The sequence below is a fragment of the Jaculus jaculus genome, chromosome 1 (genome assembly GCF_020740685.1).
Source record: "Jaculus jaculus isolate mJacJac1 chromosome 1, mJacJac1.mat.Y.cur, whole genome shotgun sequence".
Taxonomy (NCBI): domain Eukaryota; kingdom Metazoa; phylum Chordata; class Mammalia; order Rodentia; family Dipodidae; genus Jaculus; species Jaculus jaculus.
In genome coordinates, this window is record NC_059102.1 from 150,274,274 (window position 1) to 150,299,698 (window position 25,425).

Consider the following 25,425-nt stretch of genomic DNA (forward strand, 5'->3'; position numbering starts at 1 on the left):
TGGATCTGGTGATGGTTGAGAAGTTTTAAAGAGTAAGGAACATGTTCTGGTAGTGTTATCAGCTGGGGATCAGATACTTCTTATCTCAAAAAGTGTGGGGAGAATCCACAGAGGCAGTGGCAGGCTGAGTAAGGAATGCCAGATCAGGAAGGGGCTGTTCGCATCCATTCAGCTATCTGGCACCAGAGCCATCTGTATTCTTGATTGTTCTTCCTCACAGAGCTTCTTTCTCGGAACAGCTCCTAAGGCCAGGTGCTCTCCACTGGGGTGGAGTATGGAAGAGATACAGTCCTCAGGAATTGAATGATTTGAAGTCACGTTAGAGACACGCACGGTGGCACACGCATTTAATTCCAGTGCTTGGGAGGCAGAGGTAGGAGGAGCACTGTGAGTTTGAGGCCACCCTGAGACTACATAGTGAATTCCAGGTCAGCTTGGGCTAGAGTGAGACCCTACCTCACAAAAAAAAAAAGAAAGAAAGATAGTTAAAGTCATATTAGTCTTTATCTGTGTATTCATAGTTTTATTGATTGTAGCCAAGACTGTGAATATTTTATGCTCATTTTTCCTTTTCTTTTTCAGCACAAATTGAAGAAGAGCTCTACCCTTTCTTTTCTGTCAGCAGCAGCATCTTGTGTGAAAGACCCAACATGCAGCCGCCACCTCAGGTGGTCCCATCTGGCATGGCTGGACCACCTCCATCTGGGAATCCTCGAAGCATGTTCTGGAAGACTAGCCCGTATAGGAGACCGACCAGTAATAATGCACCAGTGGCTCCAATAACTTGCCCATTACAGCCAGTAACAGATCCATTTGCTTTTAATAGACAGGTCCAGAACACATCATCGGATAGTTCATCCAAAAGCAGCCTGCCCATTTTGCATGGCCCATCCCTGCCCATGTTTTCCCAGTGGCCAGGTTTGCCTGTGCCCCTCACAAATGCTGGGGATTGTTCCCAAGGACCACAAGAGCCTCTGCTGGGACCTCTGCCACAGCCCAGAGCAGATGCCCATCCATTGCCTCCTGTATCCATCCCTTCATCACTACCTGGGCCTGAGACAAATAGGAGTGCTGAGGTTGGTTCTGGCTCCAGGCCTGAAGTTCAGACTCTGCCACATCCACCTCACTACATTCCAGGAGTAGGTCCTGAGCAGCCTCATGGTGGCCAGCCGCATGAGAGTGGGCCTGTGCCTAGGCCTGACCAATCCTTAAATAGTGGTGCCATGGCCCAAGCAGCATCCTCTTTCTTCCCCCAGCCTAGCCAACAGATGCCAGGTCAGTGGGGGCCAGTGCAAGGAGGCCCACAGCCCTCCCATCAGCATTACTCGCGTTGCCCAGAGGGACCTGTTCAGAGTGTGGGGTCCCAGGCCACCAGCTCTCCCCATTTCCCCCCTTCATCTAGTCTGCACCAGGGTCCTGGCCATGAGCCCCACATCCCACTAGTGTCTTCTCTAGCACCCTTGGCCAGTGGTGAAGGAAACGAGGCAGTCCATCAGCAGAGTGGAAACCACTCAGCAATTCACCTCCCCACTAAACATACCTTTGGGCAGAATTCTAGAATTGGGAGTCTGTGGGCAAGCCCAGAATTCAAGCAGGACCCAGGTGCAAATAAAGAGCATTTTCCAGACCCTGCTCCTCTGAATCCTCTCTCTCAGGGAAATCGCCAGGACAACCAGGTGCGCTGTTCCCCCGGGGCTATGCCTAGTCGTGTCCTGCCCGAAGCAGCCTCAGGAGCTCTTTCAATGTTTTTCCAAGGGGGAGAGACAGAAAATGAGGAGAATCTTGCATCTGAAAAGGCAAGCTTTGCTGACAGATTAGACTTGGATGGTTTCTCCCCGAGCCCTGGAGTGGGCCATCTACCACCCCCTGCACATGGAGCTGGTGGTATTTACCAGGCCTTTTTGAAGGGCCCCAGCAAAGAGACTGCTCAGCAGGAAGGAGAGACACACCCCTGCTTTCTTCAGTCTGCAGGCATCCCACGTGAAAAACAGACTGCTAAAACCACTGCAAGTGCAGGGATTCAGGATGCCAGTGGCTCACAATATGAGAATGTTGAGAACCTAGAATTTGTTCAGAATCAAGAAGTGTTGCCAAGTGAGCCCCAGAGTGTGGACTCCTCCACCCTGAGTGATCAGTTCCGATATGGGCCCCTTCCTGGGCCAGCTGTCCCCAGACCCAGTCCTGCAGGCCTTGCCCGAGGTGGAGGACTGAATCTTGAGGCCCCTGATACACCACACTGTACGCGGCCTGACAGTGTGTCATCCAGCTATAGTAGCCACAGCCATAGGAGTCCTCCTGGCTCAGACAGACCCCAAGAATTAGTGGGCACATTCATTCAGCAAGAAGTTGGGAAGCCTGAAGATGATACCTCTGGGAGTTTTTTTAAGCAAATTGATTCTTCTCCTGTAGGAGGTGAGACAGATGAGACCACTGGAGGCCACATTTACCACAGCAGCCTGTCTCAGCCCTCAACCCCAAGCCCCCCAAAACCTACAGGAATATTCCAGACAAGTGCAAATAGTTCCTTTGAACCAGTAAAGTCTCATTTAGTTGGGGTAAAACCAGTCGAAGCAGATCGTGCCAACATGGTGGTTGAAGTGAGGGCTACCCAGGACCGCCAGAAGAAACGCAGACCAGTTGCTGCGCCATCCAATGCCTCCCCAGGCAACCTGGAGCAGCCGCCAGACAACATGGAGACGCTGTTTGCACCCCAAGCCTGCACCCTGCCTCTTAGCACCACTGCAGAGGCTAGATACCTGCTTTCTCATACATCAGGGACACCCTTGGATGTTGTGCGCTCCATGTCTGAGAAGAGGCCCTCTACAAGGTCCCATGGGGCTGTGAAATGTGAGAGCCCAGCAACAACCCTGTGGGCACAAAATGAGCTGCCAGATTTTGGTGGCAATGTCCTTCTAGCCCCTGCTGCCCCTGCACTTTATGTCCCTGTAAAGCCAAAGCTGTCAGAAACAGTTCACCACCCAGAAAATGGGGTGTCTGGGCAGCAGTCGCAGAAGCCAGGCTCTGTCCCCCACTTGCAGAACCAAGATGGCCCTGGTGCTTCTGAGAACCTTGAGAACCCTCCCAAGGTGGGAGAAGAGGAGGTCCTTCCATTGCAGGCAGGTTCTGGTTATGTGAGTTTGCTGTCCTCACCACCCACTGAGTCTTTGCACAATCAACCTGTTCTGATTGCCCAGCCTGATCAGAGCTATAATTTGGCTCAGCCCATTAATTTTTCTCTGTCCTTGCCGAATCCTAATGACAAGAATCAGTCCTGGGGAGATGGTGTATTGGTGGATAAAGCCACAGTGAGTAGCAGCCGGGCTCTCAGCGGTGATACTAGAGAACATACTGCTTTGCCTGGGGTTCCAACTAGTGCTGTCCCTGGCTTGTCTTTGCCTAACAGTGTTACCCAGAGTCATGTCCCACAAGGTTCCGGGTCTTCTGAAATGACTTCTAGCCAGCCTGCCAGTTTGTTGATTCAACAGCCAGCCCACCCAGTTCCATTGAACTCAGTTCCAGAAAGTCAGAAGAATCCTAATGCAGAACAGGCTCCTCCTGAGTTTGTTCATATCCCTGCTGGAAGCACAAGTGTGATGTTGGTTCCACCCGCAGACAGTACCTTGGTACCTAATAGCAATAAAGCAAATCATTCCAGTAACCGGGAAGAAGCTGTTGGTGCCCTAGACTTTACATTAAATAGAGCATTGGAAAATTCCTTGAGGATGTATAGCCCGTCACATTTGGATGGGCCAGCTTCTCAGCAAGCCCCTGCCAGTCATCCCAAACAATCTGGGTCTAGGCCACATAACCCAGACCATTTCTACCAGCAGGTAACAAAAGGTGCACAGGACCAGCATGACCTAGAAAGAGCCCAGCCAGAGCTGGTGCCACCTCAGCCACAGACGCCTCCCCAACAAGTGCCCCCAGCAACATGTCCAGGACCTTCAAATCCAGATAGTACACCCACGCAGGGACAATCTGAAAGCCCAGCTCAGCCACCAAGTCCAGCTCCAACTGACGTGGGCCAGCAGCTGCCACCTCGGCCACCTCAGTCCTCCAGCGCGTCGGTTGCATCCACCAGCTCTGGCCAGGCAGCTCTGCGGCCTGACCAGCCATGGGTACACCACCCCCCACCTCCAAGTGCATTTGGCCCACCACCTCAAGACTTGGCATCCTACTACTATTACAGACCCCTGTACGATGCATACCAGTCTCAGTACCCCTCGCCATACCCATCAGATCCTGGGACGGCCTCCCTGTATTACCAGGTAAAAGCACTAACGTTCAGCCATTTCTCTCATCTCACTTGGGTTTCTTTCATGTTTCTTGTTAGTGACGTCATCAGACTCATGTGATGTTCCTAAGAAAAAGTCCTTTCCCCTAAATTCCTTGGTGCTTACTAGCAGTAAAGCACATCATTCCAATAACTTGGAGGTCCTACCGGCAGTAGAATATTGAACTGCATGTGATGCCAGTGCCGTTTTTGTGTAATTTCCTGAAGCATGTATTGGCTCACTACAGAAGTAGGGCTGTATGTTGGGCACTTTTGGAAGTGGTGTAGCCTCTGGGAGCTTTTGTATGTTTTTGTTGTTTGTTTGTTTGTTGAGACAGGGTTTCATTTAGCCTAGGCTGGCCTCAAACTCCCTGTGTAGCTGAGGATGACCATGAACTTCTGATCCTCCTGTTTCCATCGCCCAAGTGCTACGTAGCATGTGCTACCATACATACCCAGCTCTTTATGGTTTTAACCAAAACCAACTAATGATGACAAAATAACAGGAATTACTGAATCTTTTAAATCCCTGTATGAGAATATTGAAGGAAAAACAGCTAGAATATTATCCTCATGTAATAGTGAAGAGAGGTGAGAGTCTATAAACTTGTCTTGAGTGCACAGTAATGATCCAGCAGAGTGTGAGGCCATGCTGTGTCCTTTCCTGCCTCTCTAGTGATGCAAGCTTACAGTAGTTTTGTTCAGGTTCACTTCATGTAGCAGCAGTTTGATAGGGTGTGGTCCATGGGCACACTTGATCATTATATATACTCTCCTCACCTCTGGTCCTGCCTCAGCATCATGCAAGTTAGAAGGATTACAGAATATCTGAATACCCAGGTCTTCCTTTGTATGGGGCCAGATGGTTTTGAATTCTGCACTGCCTGAAAGTATTTGGCCTTGGGGCTGTGCAGGAAGTTTGGGTCTGAAGAAAGCTCAGAAACTGGGCTGCTGTGGCTTGGCCCTGCCTGCACCTCCCTGCCAGCTCAGAGTATGGTTAGGTGCACATGCACTGTACATAGTTATAAATCCAACTATTTGACCTGTGAATCCCAGATTCTGGAAAGAAGGAGCCATAGGCTTTAAACTGTACAAGGCAGTTCAGCTCTCTTTGACTTTGGAAGGCAGAGTAAGGGAAGCCACAGACTCCCAGAGACCCCTTGGTAAGAATCCCAACCCTGTGAGCACATCCTCTCCTTGACGCCATCATCTCCAATGGTCAGAAGAGTCCATTTCCTGGTGTTTTCTCATACTGGCAGAGATGAGATTTTTGGACATAGAGGGATAAGCTCTGGCTCAAGGCCCAGTGCATTTCACATCTCCCTGTGTCTGCTGGGGCCTCTCTTCAGACATGGCTGAGACCATGGTTTGTGTTGTAATGGAGATGAACGCCTTGTCAGAGTAAAATGTGATCTTTAAGCCAGGTATGGTTGTTCATGCCTGTAATCCTAGCACTGGAAAGGGTGAAACAGGCAGATTGCCTCAAGTTTGAGGCCAGCCTGGGCTGCAGTGTTTTCTTGTGGAGTTGTGCCTGTGGTTTTAGGACTTGTTCATAGAGATTCCTAATCCTGATGCTTAACTGAGGTGGTATTGGAGGCAGGGCACATGTACGTGGTTCAGATTGTGGCATCTCCATGTTGGACACCTCAGGAGACAGAAACCTCACAGTGTTCTTGGAGGTTGTGACCCCTTGTGCTGCCTGTTAACAGCTGTCCTTCTGGGCCCTCTCCACATGCTCCTGAGGACTGGGGCTTTTTGTTTTAGAACTTTGCTTTTATAAGTTTGGTGTGCACACAGGAAGCAACCCTCAGTCCCATGTTTGAACAATGACCATCTGGACCATGTAAAGCTGGATCTGGCCTCACAATATGTCTAACCATGCCCAAACCTTCTTTCCACAGGATGTCTACGGCCTATATGAACCACGATACAGGTCCTATGACAGCTCAGCGTCTTACCCCGAGAACTATCGCTACCCAGAGCCTGAGCGGCCCAGTTCCCAAGCAAGTCATTGTTCAGACCGGCCTACTCCCAGGTGGGAGCTGCGTCCACATGGCTGCTTTATTCTCATACCCAAACTGATCTTTGTGTAGTTGGCTATGATAATAATTCTTCATCTGTAAAGAATTATACAAACCCATTTTGTCAGCATGGGCAAGTGGCAGGACGTGTCGAAGTGAGCGCACTGCCACATGGAATCCTAGCAGAGCTCGTCTTCACATCCTAGCCTGGCCAGACCCTATGCAGGGCCACAGAGCAATGGCCTCTGTGTTAAAGGATGGGTAGCCATCCCTCTTTGCAGGCAGGTCTGTTTCACTGGTGATTGCTGACTGCTGGTTAGGACACAAGACCGCAGGCACTTTATTAACTGGTACAGATTCTTCCAAAGTCTCCAGAGGCCCAAGAGGACAGGTCACAGAAATGGTATAGTCTGAGGATCCATCAGTCTATTTCCAAATACAGCCTGAAGCTATATTCTGTGCGTGACTCTACCCATTTGCTTGAAAGCTCGCACCCATCTCCAGCCATCATGTTTCCTGCATTGGCTGCTTGTGTCTGTTTTACAATCATGGAAGACAGATTTGGAAAGAGCTCTGGTGTTTTCAGAGTGAGTCTGTGTGCCAGGTCAGAGTCCATCTGCATTCTTGGACTCTGTTCTCAGAGCCCCAGAGCCTGCTTTTGATCTTGTGTCCATTCCAGGCTATTGATGGCATTGGGCAAAGTAGTGGAGTGCAGGTAATGGTCCCTTTGGACTCTGCCACCTCAGCTCCTGCAATTATTTGTTCCATTTGGTTGAATGTAGGAGCAGGTGCCTTATGGGAGCCAGCTTTGCTGCAAGGATGCATCATCATTCTTTAGCTTAGAAACTCTCATTAGCTAAGGCACAAAAGCCTCTGTATACTCATTTGTTTCAGGAGGTTCCTTATACTGGCTCTTTGAGGTAGTCTGTGGTCTCTTTGAAGATAGAAGGTGTGTCCTGTCAACCTTTGGCCATTTAGCTGGTCCCTACATACCTTGCTCCAAAGGCACACATTGAACCATGTTTAAATATACATAGCTGATCATTCTGGCTGCTTTATAAAGCACAGCAACTCCAAGGCTTGCTTTCTCAAGGGACTTAATTGTGGGTCTGGAGTGTTGGTGAGTCATAGAGCACCTGCCTAGTATGATCCCCACTGCTAAGAGATGGGGATAGAAACACCCTTGATTGTGAGAAGATTCCTGGGATCATCACAGAAGTGGTGTTTAGACTTACACAGCTTTCTGATTCAAAGCCTCGAAGGATAGAGCACGTGGACAGGCATTTCCTAGAGCCCTCAGAGGGAAGAGCATGGAGAGGGCAGAGCGAGGGGCAGGTCTTCTCACTGTACCAACTTTCCTTCCTTCCACTTGCCTACCTGCAGGTTCACATAGGAGTTTACCAGGAGACCAAGGGTGCCTGGCTGCATGACATGACACTGAGCAGACCTCTAGGTAGACTAGGCAAGGTCACCACTATTGTGCTTGTCACCGGGACTGCAGCTTTTCCTTCAGCTGGGGTTCTCTGAGTGTCACAACCCTGAAGGAAGTTTGCCCTCTGTGCTCCCCTTCCTGCATGCACTGAGTATTACATGATAAAGTGTTAGCTGACACCTTATGTCCAGGGTGGCCAGAGTCTTGCAAGACCTCCTTGAGGTGGTCCACATCTTTCATTTTTGTGATTGTGGCATTCCTGAGTGGCAGGTGGTCAGTGAGGACAACAGCAATGATAGCATTCTCTTGATCTTGGTCTGTGTCAGGGTATGTAGCAGAGGTGGTAGCATTCTCTTTTAATTAAAATTTTTTGGGGGGGCTGGAGAGATGGCTTAGCGGTTAAGCGCTTGCCTGTGAAGCCTAAGGACCCCGGTTCGAGGCTCGGTTCCCCAGGTCCCACGTTAGCCAGATGCACAAGGGGGCGCACGCGTCTGGAGTTTGTTTGCAGAGGCTGGAAGCCCTGGCGCGCCCATTCTCTCTCTCTCCCTCTATCTGTCTTTCTCTCTGTGTCTGTCGCTCTCAAATAAATAAAAATTTTTAAAAAAATTAAAAATTTTTTTTTTTTTTAAATTTGAGAGAGACAGAGAGGGAGAGCGAGAGAATGGACATGCCAGGGCCTCCAGCCCTGCTGCAAATGAATTCCAGATGCATGTACCACATTGTGTTTCTGGCTTACATGGGTCCTGGGGACTCAAACCTAGGTCCTTTGGCTTTGCAGGCAAGCACCTTCACTGCTAAGCCATCTCCAGCCTGGTAGCATTCACTTGATCTTGGTCTTTGTCAGGGTGTTTGGCAGAGGTGGTAGCATGCTCTTTCTTGATCTTGGTTCAAGAGAAGACTTATCATGCTTAGACCATGTCAGGCTCCGGAGGCCCAGCCCCAGCCTGCCCTATCCCAGACCTGCAGGTCTGATCTCACATGGCGAACAGCACACATCTCATGGTCTACCCTAACAGCCGTTGAATCGGCATTTTTCTGGTGACTCACATCTGTAATCATAGCACTTGGGAAGCTGAGACAGGATTGGGGTCATGAGTTTGAGACAAGCCCTGGGCTATACAATGAGAACCCTTCTCAAAAAAGAACAACAATGAACAAACCAAAAGCCCAAGTACCATAGAAAGAAATTGGCATTTAAGCTTAATTTGGGGCTCAGTGCTTTTCCTTTTGCTGAGCACAATATAAAAATATCTATGTTGCTGGTGTGGTAGTGCATGCCTTTAATCTAGTGCTCAGGAGGCAAAGGTAGGTGGATCGCTGTGAGTTCAAGGCCACCCTAAGACTACATAGAGAATTCTAGGTCAGCCTGGGCTAGAGCGCGAGACTCTACTTTGAAAAACCAAAAAGTACATATATGTGGGATGTAGTACTAAAAACACAGAAGAGGTGAGTTCTCTTGCTGAGCATTGTCAAACAGTGATTTGCTGAACTCAATTTCAGTCAGACACATGGTGGGGAATCCCATATTCTCTTCTGTTTCTGGCTTTGATCTTATGACTAAGAGTTTTTCACAACCAGAGCACTTTGATGAATATATCATAGGTGTGATTTGTGTTGGCGAATTTCTTGTTACACTTTAAGAAATAGATAGTATGTTTTTAACAACTGTCTGCTTTTACAGGCAAGGGTATCCTGAAGGATACTATAATTCCAAGAGTGGATGGAGCAGTCAAAGTGATTACTATGCAAATTATTACTCCAGCCAATATGATTATGGAGGTATGTTGAATTGCACACATTAGCAGATGCTCTGTCCATAGACTACTTGTCACCGTGTAGCTGTGGGCAAGTCTTGACCATGCTTGGTCATTCACACTCACTTTACAAAGTTTTACTAGTTTCTTCTTTGTGGGTTTTTTATTTTTATTTTTTATTTTTTTTAAGATTCATTTTTATTTATTTGAGACAGAGAAAGGGAAGGAGAGAGCCATAGAGTGAGAATGGGCGGGCCAGGGCTTTCAACCATTGCAAACAAACTCCAGAGCAGGTGCCGCCATGTGCTTGTGGCTTATGTGGGACCTGGAGAATCGAACCTGGATCCATAGGCTTTGCTGGTATATGCCTTAACCGCTAAGCCATCTCTCCAGCCCATGGTTTTGTGTTTTTTTTTTTTTTTTCTTTTTTTGGCTTTTCAACATAGGGTCTCGCTCTGGCTCAGGCTGACCTGGAATTCACTATGTATTCTCAGGGTGGCCTCGAACTCACAGCATTCCTCCTACCTCTACCTCCCAAGTGCTGGGATTAAAGGCGTGCGCCACCATGCCCAGCTTGGGTTGTTGTTTTTAATCTTTGTGTGTGTGGGTAGAGATGAGCACATGTGGAGGTGATAGAAAAACTTCCAGTTTTGGTCCTTACCTTTCACCTTGTTTGAGGCAGGGTCTCTTGTCATTTACTCTGCTCATGGCAGGCTAACTTTGTAGTTCATGAACTTCTGGGGATTCTCCTGTTTTACCTCCCATCTTGCCAAAGGAGCTTTGGAATTGCAGATGTTCACCACTGTGTCCAGCTGTCTGGGTTCTGGAGATCCAGATCCAGGTTGTCGTGCTTGCACAGCAAAATTTTACCCATTGATTCATCTTCCCAACCCTTCATTGAGTTTTTATCCTGAGAGCCAAAGTTGAAAATTCTTTGCACCTGAGAATAACCCACTGAGACATCACATCTTACCTATAGCATGATGAGTCTTTATTGTTGGTGGTTGTCTTGATTTTCTAGTGAAGCATTATGATCAGTTGTCTGGACTGCTTTGGCTACATATGGTGAAAGTGTGAGCCCTAGAGCCCTTCAACAACATACCTATTGTGCCCCCACTCCTGGGTTCCCAAAGAGTTGTTTTCCCTTGAGTGTTTGTACTCATTTTATATATAAGCCAAGACAGAAGGAACCCTAGGGCTCACAAACTAGTAAGGCTGTCCATGTCAATGAGCTCTAGGTTCAGTGCCTCAAAAATAAGATGGAAAGCAGTTGAGGAAGATACCCAGGGTCTGCCTCTGGCCTCCGCATGCATGCACACACATAGACACACACACACAGGACTTAATATAGAAGTCTGCCCGCGATATTTTTGTTGTTGTTTTCTTTAAATCAAAAATGCTGTTACTGGAAACATGACCCTTTACGTTGCAGCTGCTCACTTAATGTTACATGAACACTTCTATTTTTCCTGCTTGCTTGCTTTTGCTATAGGTAAAGAATATAAAAGACTCCAAATGCCTGAGCTTGGGACTGACACCTTTCTGGAGTGATCCAGGTGTTCGCCCACTGGTGTAATAAACTTCCTCTCCTCTGACTGAAACAGTTCTGAATCTCAGTTCGTCTGGGAATTAATTCCGCAACAGACCTAATGATTACACCCTGACTAATCAGCTATCAAACAGCTGGTTGCCACTGTTAAACTGATGTATCTAAGAATCCACTACTTGGGCTGGAGAGATAGCTTAGTGGTTAAGGTGTTTGCCTGAGAAGCCAAAGGACCCAGTTTCGATTCCCCAGGACCCATATAAGCCAGATGTACAAGGGAGACATGTCTGGAGTTCATTTGCCATGGCTAGAGGCCCTGGCATACCCATTCTCTATCTATCTCTCCTTTCTGTCTCTTTCTCTGCTTGCAAAACAAACAAACAAACAAACAAAAAAATTACTCCCCCTTGTCAGCAGCATGCCAAGAATCTGGCTTTTTGTTTGTTTGTGTTTTTTGTTCACCTAAGGGAGGGTCTTGAAGGCCAGGCTGATCTGGAACTCACTGTGTACTCCCAGGCTGGCTTCAAACTCAAGCTTCTACCTCTGCCTCCCGAGTGGGATTAAAGGCGTGCGCCGCCACACCCGGCTGAGAATCTGGCTCTTAATAATCAGCCTCTAATTTCCTGTCCAGTTCAGTATCTCACACCCCTCTTGTGTGGCTAACAGTAAAGCAAGACACCAGGTGACTGGACAACACCAACTTAACAGACCCCTGCCTGTTATGGGCTCTAGAGATAGACCCTAAGCCCCTGTCATCACCCCCAAGACTTCAGGAAGCAGCTGGAGACTTGAATCTATGATGCTCCCTATCTTTTTACTTGTCCTCAGGGTCTGGAATGAAGGGTTAATATGTCATGAAAAGACTGGACAAGCTGACCCCCAATGAAGGCTCAGAATAAAAGCTGCCCAGAAAGTTCCTAGGCTGCAAATACATTACCAGTATAAACAGGCCTACCAGACAGGTGGAATGACCCTGACCCCGTTCCCTTTTATCTGGCCCCCATTGCTGCTTATTCTTTCCCCTGCCCCGACCCCATAAAAGCCTCAGCCCAGCTGTACCTGCCACATAGCTTCCATTCCTGCAATGGCTGTCTCCTTTCATTGTTCTAATAAAGAACAGTCTATCACTTAAAGAAAAAAGGTGTTGAAAGTTGGGCTTGGTGGCTCACACCTTTAATCCAGCACTGGAGAGGCTGAGTTGGGAATATCACTGTGAGGTGGAGGCCAACCTGGACTCCAGAGTAAGTTCCAGCTCTGTCTGGGCTAGAGTGACCCTGCTCCAAACAAACCAACAGAAATCTTTGTATTGAGAGAACTACCAGCTGACTGTCATGGGAAGTCATAGGCAGGCAGGAGGCAGCCTCTTCCTTTTCTGTCAGGACTCGTCTTCCAGTTCGTGCCTGTTCTCCTGAGCCGTCTGTCTGCTGCACAGGAGCTAGCGTGTATGTGTTGCTGCGCTGATCTTTTCATGCTTCACTTACAGACTCAGGTCGCTGGGATCGCTACTATGGCTCTCGATTCCGGGACCCTCGCACCTGGGACCGGAGATACTGGTATGACTCCGAGCATGATCCGTATAGGAAGGAAAATTACGCTTACAGCGACAGGTTAGTAAAGTGCATGTGCATGAAGGAGGGCACAGTAAGCTGAGTGTTCTTCTTGCCTGCCCCCCCCCCCTTTCTTTAGAACTAATGAATTGTAGTTCTGGGGTTTCTGGGAAGCAGCCTCCCGCTCTCTGAAAGAGAAAGGACTAGCCACACCTCCTGGTGCCACCTCTGGACTCTGGGAAGAAAAACTGGCCTCAGATGAGTGCCCAGCCAGTGACCCTAGTTGGTCCTGAGGTCTGCCTCCCCATTTCCTCAGTATCCTGTCTCCTTCATCCCACTCATACCCCAGAAAAGAGACTTCCCTCATGCACCTGCAGTGTGACCTCTGAGGTTAGTACCTAAGTCTGAACCTGGGATTGATTCCTGGTGCCTGGCCTGCAGGGTTTCCTGTAACTAATGAGGATTGTGCTACAGCTCTGGGAAGTGCCTGGCATTTGCATGGCATGCCCAGGAGTTGCCCTCCTAACTTCTAATCGTTGCCTTGTGCCTGTGCTTCCTCTAGACCTGAGAAATGTGATGATCACTGGAGGTATGACCCTCGCTTCACGGGAAGCTTCGACGATGACACTGAGCTTCACAGAGACCCTTACGGGGAAGAGGTGGACAGGCGCAGCATCCACAGTGAGCACTCAGCGCGGAGCCTGCGCAGTGCTCACAGCCTGCCTAGCCGCCGAAGCAGCATCAGCTCCCACTCACACCAGGTGTGCTTGGCAGAGTGACGGGAGGAGCAGGATGGTTCCACGTAGAGCCCAGTTTCCTCTTGGCCTGGTTCTTTCTTGTGCTCATGAGAGCTTACTTTCCCTACTGGCTTTCTTTCTCAAGAGTCAGATTTACAGAAGCCACAACGTGACTGCAGGTTCCTTTGAGGCTCCTCATCCCCCGGGCTCCTTTCATGGTGACTATGCCTATGGCACCTACGACAGCAACTTCAGCAGTGCTCATGGCTTTGCAGAGTACAGCTACCCTGCAGACAACACCTGGTCTACCATGGAGCAAGGTGTGTCTCAGAGTTCAGTGTGGCCACCAGCCCAGGACAGAAAGGGAATCAGTCCAGAACTGGGATTTATGAGGCTGGCTCAGCTCCCCTGCACCTGTCACCACTGTCCCAAGTCACAGCTTGTTGGTGTAGGCCAACCGTTCCACATTGCTCTTTGGCTCAGTATCTGAGTGCTGCCTTCTTGTCAACGTGTGTATTGTTAAAGTGTATTTCTGAGGACAGAACCCTTCCTTGCCAAGCCCATGGGTGGCACTTCTCCATGTTCCCTGAATGGCAATGGCAGTGAATAGTAAGCTCCAGATTCCTCCCAAAAGTCTCGTACCAGGTGTCCCTTCCTGACTCTCTCCAAAGTGCTTGGTCAAGTGCACAGAGCTTCCCTTCCTGATTAAAGTACTATGTCAGTTGGGCTGCTGAGCTGTAGCTGTTGAGTATTTTGTTGTGATCTGAAGCTGGCTGGTCAGGGAGTCTGGCAGCAAGTCTAGGCTGGGCATGTGGTTCAGAAGCTGTAAGACTAACCCATTGTTTCTCTTCCCATTTATTTAAACACAGTTCCATCAAGACCAACCTCTCCCGAAAAGTTTACAGTGCCTCATGTCTGTGCCAGGTTTGGTCCTGGTGGTCAGCTCATTAAAGTGATTCCCAACCTGCCTTCAGAAGGACAGCCTGCACTAGTGGAAGTCCACAGCCTGGAGGTAATGCCAGGACCTGTTGGCCCTGTGCACCCCATGCTTCACAGTTTGCCGTTGGAAAATGTGTGTTCCTAGACTTCAGCCTGCAGGGCTTTCATTCTTCAATGGCTGCTTTTTCTCCCAGAAGTCTGCGTTTTCAGCAGCTGCTATGGGTGTTACATGTGCATTTTCTGCGTGGTTTTTTTTTTACTTTGGTGGTGGTCATTTTGTCTCTGAATTTCAGTAATGGACAAGGGCTGGTATGGGATGGGGAGGGGAGAGGGGTAGATTCTGGGAGAATCTGAGCCAGTAAGGGACACATCAGCTCTGTGGCCTCAGAAGCCTCTCATCACATCTGTTGGAACCCAAATGGATGTTTCTGTCTGAAGTTTGAAAACCCTTGTCGGGCTGGAGAGATGGCTTAGCGGTTAAGCGCTTGCCTGTGAAGCCTAAGGACCCCGGTTCGAGGCTCAGTTCCCCAGGTCCCACGTTAGCCAGATGCACAAGGGGGCGCACGCGTCTGGAGTTCGTTTGCAGTGGCTGGAAGCCCTGGTGCGCCCATTCTATCTCTCTCCCTCTATCTGTCTTTCTCCCTGTGTCTGTCGCTCTCAAATAAATAAATAAAAAATGAACAAAAATATATATATATATATAAAAAAGAAAACCCTTGTCATAGCTCATGTAACAACTGTTCTAGTACCTTGACTCTCCAGACAGAGGGACAGATATGGTCTCAGGAACAGCCTCTGTGACTTGGCCCTCTGGTGACTCTGGGTGCACATATGAGCTGTTCTCTGCCCTTCTCGTTACAGACCTTGCTGCAGCACACGCCTGAGCAGGAGGAGATGCGCTCCTTTCCAGGGCCTCTTGGCAAGTGAGTTCCTTGTTGAGATGTCTCTTGGTGCCTGTACAGTGGCAGCTTCTGAGTTTGGCCTCACAGTACTGGCATCACCACTCACCAAGTGTTCATTTTTTTCCCCAGAGATGATACCCATAAAGTAGATGTTATTAATTTTGCACAGAATAAAGCTACAAAATGTTTGCAGAATGAACATTTAATTGACAAAGAGTCTGCAAGTCTTCTTTGGAACTTCATTATTCTGTTATGCAGACAGAATGGGGTATGTTCTTTTTTACTTCTATTGTTTTCCTGTTGGCCTTTGGCTTTGGGGTCCCCGGTTAATGTCCTGAGCTTTGGGCAGTGTCAGGTCTCCATGCCTTTAGGGTGTCTCCTTTAGGAAGAGCATCATGGCAACAATCTGGTGAGGTGGAAGGGAAAAAAGATGTGTGATTTATGGTGGGCTGTGACCTCAGTCCTGGGAGGCTGTGTAGAGAGCTACTTGTGTGTCTGAGGTGTCCTAACACATGCCACTTTGTGGAGATCTGGGCCTGGGAGGGGAGGGGAGCCATCTTGGCCATCCTGCTGGAAACCCTGTATCTAGTAAAGCTTCTGTTTTTGGTCCCATTCTTGTCGGCCTTATAGACCGTAGTGGGAACAGACATCGCAGAGCTTTTGTTACAAGACCACAGAACCGTGTGGCTTCCTGGGAAATCACCTAATGAGGCAAACCTAATAGATTTTACTAATGAGGCCGTGGAACAAGTAGAAGAAGAGTCTGGAGAGGCCCAGCTCTCATTTCTCACAGATAGTCAGACAGTGACCACCAACGTGCTCGAGAAGGAAACAGAAAGGTTCCGTGAGCTTCTTCTGTATGGCCGGAAGAAGGTAAGCAGTCCCCTCACTCATGGACCCTCCAGGTATGTTCCCAAGTTCACCTGATGGCTCAGGTGTTTGGCATTCAGCAGGGAAGAGACCAGTTCCCCTCCTGGGAGCTGATGCAGCTTTTCTTGCACAGCAGTCTGTGTCTGGCTGTTTTTCGAGGCAGGGTCTCACTCTAGTCTCAGGGTAGCGTTGAACTCATGGCAATCCTCCTACCTCTGCCTCCCGAGTGCTGAGACTACATGTGTGTACCTCCATGTCCATTAAAAGCTTCTGTGTGATAACTGAATTTTTACATGGACACTTCATAGCTGATTGAAATGTCCTATCAGCTTTTGTGAATTGCTGCAACATTTTTGTTCTCCCAGCAAGAAATACTCAAATGTGCCCAAGGTTATTTTGGGTACAGGCAGACTGATTGTTAAAGATGCTTTCTGTGTTGAGAGAAAATTCATGGACGCTCATGTGTTGCCTGGATTGGGGAATTGATGCTGTTGCAGCATTCCTCCGAGTGGGTAGTGCTGTCTGAGGAGGGCGCTCCTACTTGTCCCTGATTAGAGGGCTGGTTCTTCACAAAGAAGAGTAGAGTAAAAGCAATGTGCACCTGTTAGAACTCACTGCCAGGCTGGAGAAAGAGCTCAGGTTCAGTGTTTGTCATGCAAACATGAAGACCTAAGTTCAGATACTCAGAGCTTCCACGTACAAGCTGGGTATGGTAACACACACCTGTAATTCTAGCTCCAGGGAGACAAACAGGAGGATCTCTGGGGCTTGTTGGCTATGGCTAGCTTGTCTAGCAGAATAAGGAAGCTTCAATGAGAGACCCTCTCCCAACAGCTACTGAGGAAGATACTTAATGTTGTCCTCTGACCTCGATGCGCACATACACATGCCAGAAATGTTAAGAATAGGGCTGAAGAGATGGCTCAGCAGTTAAGGCACTTGGCTACATAGCCAAATGACCCAGGTTCGACTTTCTCCAGCTCCCACATAAAGCCGGATGCACAGTGGTGCATGCATCTAGAGGTGGTTGTAGCATCTGGAAGCCCTGGAGCACCCATTCTCTGTCTCTCTCTCTCTCTCTCTCTCTCTTATCTTTCTCTGTTTGCAAATTAATTTTTTAAAACTTTTATTTATTTATTTATTTATTTGAGAGAGTAAGAGAGGGAAAGACGTAGACACACAGAGAGAGAGAATGGTTGCCAAGGCCTCCAGCCACTGCAAACACTCCTCATACATGCACCACCTTGTGCATTTGGCTAACGTGGGTCCTGGGGAGTTGACTTTGTGAAGAGGCTGATGTGAGTGGAAAATCCCTCCACCTGGTTTCTGCTCCTGCAGTGTTGTGTCTGCGGGGCAGGCAGACAGCATGTAGACTAGGGCTGCGGGCACCTCAGTGGGATTCTGGCTGGTTTCCTCTTTTTTGGAAGGTCTTAGTCTCTCCTGCTTCTCTGCTGTGTTTCTGCTTATTTCCCTCCCTAGGCTGCTTTGGTGTGGCTACTATGCCACCACCTTACCTGGAAGTCCCCCTCCCATAGGGACTTTGAGATAAGGGAGAAACAGATGGAATTGTTTCAGTCTATAGCTGAGGATTACTTGTTTGGTGGCTCTGCAGTGTTTGTCTTTTGACCTGCCATCATCTGTCCTTCTCTGTCCATATGACATGCCGTGTTCCCTGAGCTCTGAAATGCATTGCAGGATGCTCTGGAGTCTGCAATGAAAAATGGCTTATGGGGTCATGCGCTGCTGCTTGCAAGTAAGATGGACAGCCGAACACATGCCCGTGTCATGACCAGGTAAGGCAGCTTGTCACATAACCCTGTCCACTTGCTTAGCCTATGGCTCTCCATGGCACCAGAGGCACTATCTCTGCTGGGGGCTGCCAACCATGGGCTCATATAGGCTTTCTTGACTCTCTTAATTGGGTTGTTCTGCTGAGGAAGTTGTAAATTTTTTAGTAAGTGGTAGTTTTTAATATTTTCTGTAATTCTTCAGTCTGACTATTGAATGAAGGGCTGAGATTAGGTCTTGGTTTCTTCAAGCTGAGCCAGTTAGATCGATTTCTCTCTCTCCCTCTCCCTCTTTCCCTCTCTCTCGGTTTTTTGAGGTAGGGTCTCCCTGTAGCCCAGGCTGACCTGGAAGTCACTATGTAGTCTCAGGGTGGCCTTCAATTCAAAGCAGTCCTCCTACCTCTGCCTCCCGAGTGCTGGGATTAAAGGTATGCACCACCACACCTGGCCTTCTCTATTTTCTTTTATAGGGGTGGGGGAGTTTGCAAGGTAAGGTCTCGCTCTAGCCTAGCCTGACCTTGATATCACTCTGTAGTCCCAAACTGGCCTCAAGCTCACAGCAGTCTTCCTACCTCTGCCTCCCAAATGCTGGAATTAAAGGCATACATTACCATGCCCGGCTAGATTTTGCTATTCTTGTGCCTGCCTAGGTTTGCCAACAGTCTTCCAATCAATGATCCTCTGCAGACAGTGTACCAGCTCATGTCTGGACGGATGCCTGCTGCGTCCACAGTGAGTGTGCAGGTTCCTGGGATATTTATGGTGGGCTGATATTCTGCTGAAGACATGCGGGGTCTGAGGCCTGTGTGTCTTGTTGTTGCTTTCTCATTGGGTGTGCCCATTAGGAAAATTAAAAGGTGACAGTCTTGGGCAGCAATTAAGGTGCTTGCCTGTGAAGCCGACGGACACTAGTTTGATTCCCCACTACCCACATAAGCCAGAGGCACAGGATGGCATGTACATCTGGAGTTCATTTGCATCAGCTGAAGGCCCTGGTGCCCATTCTCTCTGTCTGTCTGCCTCTATCTCTCAAATACTGTAAATTTTTTAAAAAGGTGATAGTCTTGGAAGAATGCACATTTGCTTTACATCTTCTCATTGTAGTGTTGTGGAGATGAAAAGTGGGGAGATTGGAGGCCGCATCTTGCAATGGTCTTGTCCAACCTGAACAACAACATGGATGTCGAGTCTAGGACCATGGCTACAATGGGTGATACCCTAGGTGAGTTGGGGGTGGTGCACCACAAAGGCCCAGTTGTGTGAATTCAAGTCGCATAAGAGGCACAGATTTTCATTTGTAAGTGTATCTTTGGCACTTTGAGAGTTTTCAGGAAAAGATGAGGTTGCTCTGTCTCCCATTAGCCTCAAAAGGTCTGCTGGATGCTGCACATTTCTGCTACCTTATGGCCCAGGTTGGATTTGGGGTTTATACAAAGAAAACTACAAAGCTTGTCCTGATTGGCTCAAATCACGGGTAAGAAATAAGTCAGCATAGAAGGATCTTGACACACTCCTGGGTGACCTTCTCTGAAATTGATCATGCCAGAAACTGACCACTCTTCAAGTTGAAACAGTTCACTTCTTCCACAGTTTGCCGTTTTTGAAGTTTGCCACCAACGAAGCTATACAGAGGACAGAAGCCTATGAGTATGCCCAGTCCCTTGGGGCGCACACCTGCTCCTTACCTAACTTCCAGGTGAGCACGGGCTCAGGGAAGGGGACGCCCAGTGGACCACTCTTGCTTTGTTTTAGAGTTCCTGAATTCTTACACATTAGTGGTGAGGTTTCCCCCCCCCCGTGTTAATTTAATCAGAAAGTATTTATTATTTTTTAACTTACTACATGTATGTATTTTGGTCATATTCACCCTTTATTACCTTCTCTTGTCTTCATTCCACTCCCACTGACACCCCCCCCTTTCTCTTTCTAACTATTCCCCCTTCTACTTGCATGTCTTTTTTTATTGACCCAGTGGTTTTAATGTTGTTAGCATGAGTGTAAGGGAGGGATTAGAATTAGTAGGGAAAGTTTATGGTGTAACTTGCTCCATAGGGAAGGCTGTTGTCAGTGTTTGCTGTACCATTGAACTTCAAGTCATGAGCCATTGGCCAAAAGTGTTACGCGGAAGCAGAATGGGTTGCTTAGAAGCTTGGTTTACTTTGACTCTGAATATCGCAGAGGGTGGAGACTGGTACTACTGTTTCCAGGCACTGGGGAACGGGTGTCAGCAACACATGAGACGTAGAGTGATTGACAACATCAAGGGTCTTTTAGGAAAGATGGGAAATGGTACAGGACAGTGAAGCTGTGCTTTGGTTTTAGGTGTTTAAGTTCATCTACTCTTGCCGCCTGGCTGAGATGGGGCTCGCCACACAGGCCTTCCACTACTGCGAAGTGATTGCCAAGAATGTCCTGACACAGCCTGCCGCATACTCTCCAGTACTCGTCAGCCAGCTGGTTCAGGTGGGTCTTCTGATGCCTGTGGGAAAGTTACAGGGCATCAGTTTACTGGGCGTGGGGGTGGGGTTTGGTGAGTAGGGCTCAACATAGCAGGCACATGGAACCTACCTCCAAGATGACTTTGGATCCTTTAAACACTCATGGGTGGCTGTTTAGGTTGTGTACCTTGTACCAGTGCAGAAACTGAGTGGTAAGCTTTAAGATAAGAAGGATCCTATCCATCTCCAGGGGATCTGCATTGTGAATGGTTTCACTGGTGATTGAAAACTCATACCAGGGACTGGGGAGATGGCTCAGTGGTTTAAAAAAAAAAAAAAAAAAGTGCTTGCTTGCAAAGCCTGCTGGCTCAGATTCAATTCCCAGACCACCCCGTGTAAGTTGTACTCCAAAGGTGGTGTAAAGTCTGGAGAGATGGTTCAGTGGTTGAGGCACTTGCCTGCCAAGTCTAATAACCCAAGTTTAATTCCCCAGTACCCAAGTAAGCCAGATGCACAGTCGCTCATGCATCCCAAGCTCCCTCTCTCCATCTCCCCATCTCTCTTCAAGTAAATAAAAAACAAAGAAGAATTTTTCTAAAAAGTGATGTAAGTGTATCTGCAGTAGCAAGAGGCCCTGGTGCCCACCCCCTACACACTTGCAAATAAGTAAAATAAAATAAAAGTGCATACTTAGGGCTGGGGAAGTGGCTCAGCAGTTAAAGATGCTTGCTTGCAAAGCCTTTTGGCCTAGGTCTAATTCCCCAGCCTCCCTCATAATGCTCGTCAGGCATTTGTTTCCAGTGGTGTACACACAAGTTTACACTTGCAGGTCAGCAGTCATGTCTGAGTCCTGGCTGCATCTCTGCCAGCTACTGTCTTAACTCCAGTATGTGGTATGTCATGGTGTCCCCTCCCCAGTAGCTTTAATTCCTGAACATATGCTCATGTGAACCTAAGTAACCTTGTCACTGTGGAAATGTTTAAACCTACACAAAAGTATAGAGGTTAATTAAGGAGGCCTGTGCTCCTGGACCCTAGCTTTAGCAGTCACTAACAAGGCCAGAATTGGTTTTTCTGTACCCAACCACAACCTCCCAGTGTCCTGTGGAAGAACTTCACCTTTCCCAGTCATCTGGGCACTGGGACCTAGGGAGCAGAGGGTGTGTGGTCAGGGCTGTGCCTGCAAACCTTTCCCTTTCTAGGCCCTGCTGACCAGTGTATGTGTGCTCATAGATCTACGGAGAGCTCTGCCCTTCTGGCGCACTCTGATCACCCAACTTCACACTCAAGAAATGCTCTCTTTACCTCTGTTCCAACTGTCCCAGAGGGCAGTGCACTTGGAAATGGTTTTGCTCATGTCACCTGGCAGTAGCAGACAGCTCTACCTTTGTTCTCTTGGGTTCTAGATGGCTTCCCAGTTGCGCCTCTTTGATCCTCAGCTGAAGGAGAAGCCAGAGGAGGAGTCCTTTGTGGAGCCTGCCTGGTTGGCACAGTTGCGGCAAGTGGAAAGGCAGATCCAGGTGCGGCATTTGATGAGATGGTTTGCCCCAGTTGTTTTTCTTGAAGGCTTTTGGTCATGACAATGTAACTTCAGAAGCATGATCTCACTGGAGGGCATGAGGTGGTGTGCCACACACTGGAGGGGCCCTTGAGTGAGTCCTTGGGCACTGCTACAGCACTGGCTGCAGCCTCTGACCCTGTTCTCCTCTAGGAGGGTGCTGTGCTATGGAGCCAGGATGGAGCTGACCCCCAGCAGTGTCCCAGCACACCATGCTCCGAGGTGGAGCAGTTGGGCGGCCCAGAACTCAACCAGCAGACAGGGCTGATGACTGACAACCCTCTGCTAATGCCAGGCACCGAGCCCTTGATGCAGGGAGTGCAGCTACTGCCCACAGGTGGGACCCACAGCACCGTGCACCTGTTCTCATGTCTGCTTTTGAACAGGAAACGTTTTTGTTTTGTTGTCAGGGGAATTGAGATGGATGACACCATGGTCATTTGGGGGACCCCAGGTCTACTCCTTTCTCCTTTTTCTTTCTTTCTTTCTTTTTAATATTTTCATTTATTTGAAAGAGAGGCAGAGAGAGGGAGAAAGAGAATGGGCACACAGGGCCTCCAGCCACTGCAAATGAACTCCAGATGCATGTACCACCTTGTGCATCTGGCTTACATGGGTCTTGGGAAACTGAATCCTTAGGCTTTGCAGGAAAGCATGTAAACCACTAAGCCAGCTCTCCTTCCACTTTATGCTTCCTCCTTCCTTTGTTGAATCTGTGAAGTCACAGAGATTTAGCTACCCTTCTGCCGATGTCACTGACTTCTCTACCCTGGCTGTCCCTGTCCCTGACTGGCTGCCTCTTAATTGCTTGCTTCCCTCGGAGCCTTTCAAGCACTGGGTGAGAGTGGCTTTTCCCTCACCTTCTGCAGTTGCTGCTCTCCATCCTCATCTCAGGGAGCCTGAAGTGATCCAGACCTCCCCTCTCTTTGCTGCACCTCTCTCCTGGGCAGACAGGCACTTTTCTTGCCCACATGCCTCTTGCTCTGCACCTGCTCTGCAACGGTTCTTCAACTGGCCTGAGGTCCTGTAGGGTCAGCTTGCCATCCTCCTGAACTTTTACACTGTCTCTCCCTCCTACCTGGTGCTCCAGACACTCCTGATTCTGGCCACTGCCAGCCCCAACTGCTGCCTGCTAAATGTCTTCCCCTGTTACACACAGTCTTGTTTTCCTTCTTACTGGTTCATCCCCTGCCTCAGGAGGACTCTGGTTTGCTTTGTTTCTGGAGATGGGATTGCACTGTGTTGCTCAGGCTAGTCTTGAATTTGTGATTCACAAATTCCTCCCTCAGGCTGCTGAGCGTCTGGACTACAGACATGTGCCTCTGTACCCAGCTCTTTGCTCTGTTCATTGTATAGCTAGTGTTCAACACAAATCTGGCAGGTAGAAGGACCCTGCTTGCATGCTGAGCTGCATGGGGCATATGCCTGTGTGTATGCATGGCAATGGGGAGAGGGTACCACCAACACTGAAGCACTCTCTGCCAGATGGACACTCAGTGCTTCTTTTTGGGTCAGGTTGTAGGTTAGAGCCCCTGAGTCATAACTGCTAATGGGTACCTGTCCCAGGACCCCTAAAAGTAAATGTTGTTTTCTTTAGACTTTTGACAGGGTGATGTTTCCAGCCACCTCTTGACTTAAAAAAAAAAAAGTGGCTGGCATGGCAGCGCACGCCTTTAATCCCAGCACTCGGGGATCAGAGGTAGGAGGATCTTAGTGAGTTTGAGGCTACCCTGAGACTACATAGTGAATTCCAGATCAGCCTGGACTAGAATGAGACCCTACCTCGAAAAACAACAACAAAAAAGTGTGTCTGTGTAAAGTAACTTGTAAAAAAAGTGTGCTTATGATTCACCATTTTGCTCTGGCCTATGAACATTTGGTTTCAGTGACCTTAGTCTTCCTCTTTTCCACTGTGCCCTGCAGCTCCACAGACACTCCCTGATGGCCAGCCCGCCCACCCTGCCAGGGTGCCGATGTTCCCCGTGCCATTGTCCCGGGGCCCCCTGGATTTGGGTCCTGGCTACGGACCCTCGGGGTCTGCACTTGGCTTCCCAGAGCCCCCCAGGCCTGATCCTGCTGCCCTGCATGTGGGTCCGACCCTGCTGCCCTCTGCGCCATGTCTCCAGGAAAGTGGGCCTCCACTCAATGAGGCCAGGAACCCAGACCCAGGTGTGTCTGCTGAGGTGCAGGTGCTGTCCTGAGAACAGAACTAAGTTGGCCTTGGTATTCAAGGATGTGAATGGTGGAAGGAGTTGTGTGGAAAAAAAGGTTCTAAAACTTGAATGGGTTGAGTCTCAGTGCAGTGAAAACACTACTGCTGATTTCTGATTTGGCTGTGTACTATGACATGAGCATAAATGGCCATTTAGAATATAACAATGATCTTGGGACATTTGCAGCATCTTTCTTGATGATCCATCCTAAGTTCCAATGGGCCACATAGGTGAAGGTAGCAGATTTCTGTCTGAAAATCAGATTTGGTGGGTCCTGTGCCTGGCTTTGCCCACTCACTTTGTCTCTGAATAAAAGAAAACAGGCCTGGCTATAAAAAGCAAAGCAATTTCCATATGGGAAAGCCTTCATTCTTGTCTTGGAAAGTCACAGTGGTGTAGCCAAGCCCAACGGTTATCCAGCTTGTTTCTCAGGTTGTGTCATGTCAGCATCCTGCCTCATTTGTCCTGTCGCAGTAGCGCCAGGACCCAGTCACTCTCTTGCTTCTCACAGGAATTGCACCACAGGACGCCCCTGTCAGAAACCCACCTCCTGAGCTGAGTGAAGAGGAGTTCAGTGGAAACTTGACTCGCCTGGTACTTTCCCACACCTTTTTACAACTTTTCAATAATTTGTTGCATAAGTGCCTGACTCTTACTTGTTCTTTGACTCTAATTAGGAAAATGGTAAAGGTAAGAAGATGACTTTTTTTTTTTTTTGAGGTAGGGTCTAGTTTTAGCCCAGACTTACCTGGAATTCATTATGTAGTCTCAGGGTGGCCTTGAATTCATGGCAGTCTTCCTACCTCAGCCTCCCAAGTGCTAGGATTAAAGGTGTGCACCACTATGCCTGGCCCTACTTTATTTTTTTTACCCTTTTTTTTAATGTTTATTTGACAGAGAGAGAGAATGGGCACACGAGGGCCTCTAGCCAGTGTAAACAAACTCCAGATGCATGCACCACTTTGTGCATCTTGCTTCCGTGGGTCCTCGGGAGTTGAACCTGGGTCCTTAGGCTTTGCAGGCAAGCCCCGTAACTATTAAGCAATCTCTTCACCCCACCCCCCTTTTTAAAATAAACACGCAACTCGAACCCATATTTCATTTGTATTTTTTAATATTTTATTTTTATTAATTTATTAGAGAAAAGGGGTCATAGAGAGAGAGAGAGTGGGTGTGCTAAAGCCTCCAGCTGCTGCAGATGAATTCCAAACGCATATGCCACCTTGTGCATCTGGCTTACATGGGTCCTGCCTGAGGAATTGAACCTGGGTCCTTTGGCTTTGTATGAAAGCACCTAAGCCATCTCTCTAGTCCCCAATAAGATGATGATGATGATTTTTGTTTTGTTTTGTTTTGTTTGTTTTTCGAGGTAGGGTCTCACTCTAGCCCAGGCTGACCTGGAATTCAT

At 48.5% G+C, this 25,425-nt stretch overlaps 1 protein-coding gene across 8 annotated transcripts in view; it reads left to right on the forward strand.

Annotated features, from left to right (window-relative positions):
- Nucleotides 1-25,425, forward strand: part of Sec16a (SEC16 homolog A, endoplasmic reticulum export factor) — a 39,946-nt gene that overhangs the window by 5,236 nt on the left and 9,285 nt on the right. For 6 of the 8 annotated variants that reach the window (XM_045137195.1, XM_045137220.1, XM_045137230.1 and 3 more), the window contains exons 2-21: nt 583-4,268; nt 6,175-6,308; nt 9,408-9,505; nt 12,510-12,633; nt 13,136-13,334; nt 13,456-13,630; nt 14,180-14,322; nt 15,111-15,172; nt 15,281-15,419; nt 15,782-16,024; nt 17,717-17,814; nt 18,459-18,540; nt 18,913-19,030; nt 19,171-19,282; nt 19,399-19,504; nt 20,131-20,271; nt 21,653-21,766; nt 21,958-22,141; nt 23,728-23,973; nt 24,529-24,611. In XM_045137195.1, the coding sequence (XP_044993130.1) occupies nt 651-4,268; nt 6,175-6,308; nt 9,408-9,505; nt 12,510-12,633; nt 13,136-13,334; nt 13,456-13,630; nt 14,180-14,322; nt 15,111-15,172; nt 15,281-15,419; nt 15,782-16,024; nt 17,717-17,814; nt 18,459-18,540; nt 18,913-19,030; nt 19,171-19,282; nt 19,399-19,504; nt 20,131-20,271; nt 21,653-21,766; nt 21,958-22,141; nt 23,728-23,973; nt 24,529-24,611 (6,219 nt within the window). In that variant the 5' untranslated portion in view covers nt 583-650. The remainder of the gene's footprint in view (nt 1-582; nt 4,269-6,174; nt 6,309-9,407; nt 9,506-12,509; nt 12,634-13,135; nt 13,335-13,455; nt 13,631-14,179; nt 14,323-15,110; nt 15,173-15,280; nt 15,420-15,781; nt 16,025-17,716; nt 17,815-18,458; nt 18,541-18,912; nt 19,031-19,170; nt 19,283-19,398; nt 19,505-20,130; nt 20,272-21,652; nt 21,767-21,957; nt 22,142-23,727; nt 23,974-24,528; nt 24,612-25,425) is intronic. The other 2 variants (XM_045137252.1, XM_045137243.1) reach the window with 2 other exon arrangements.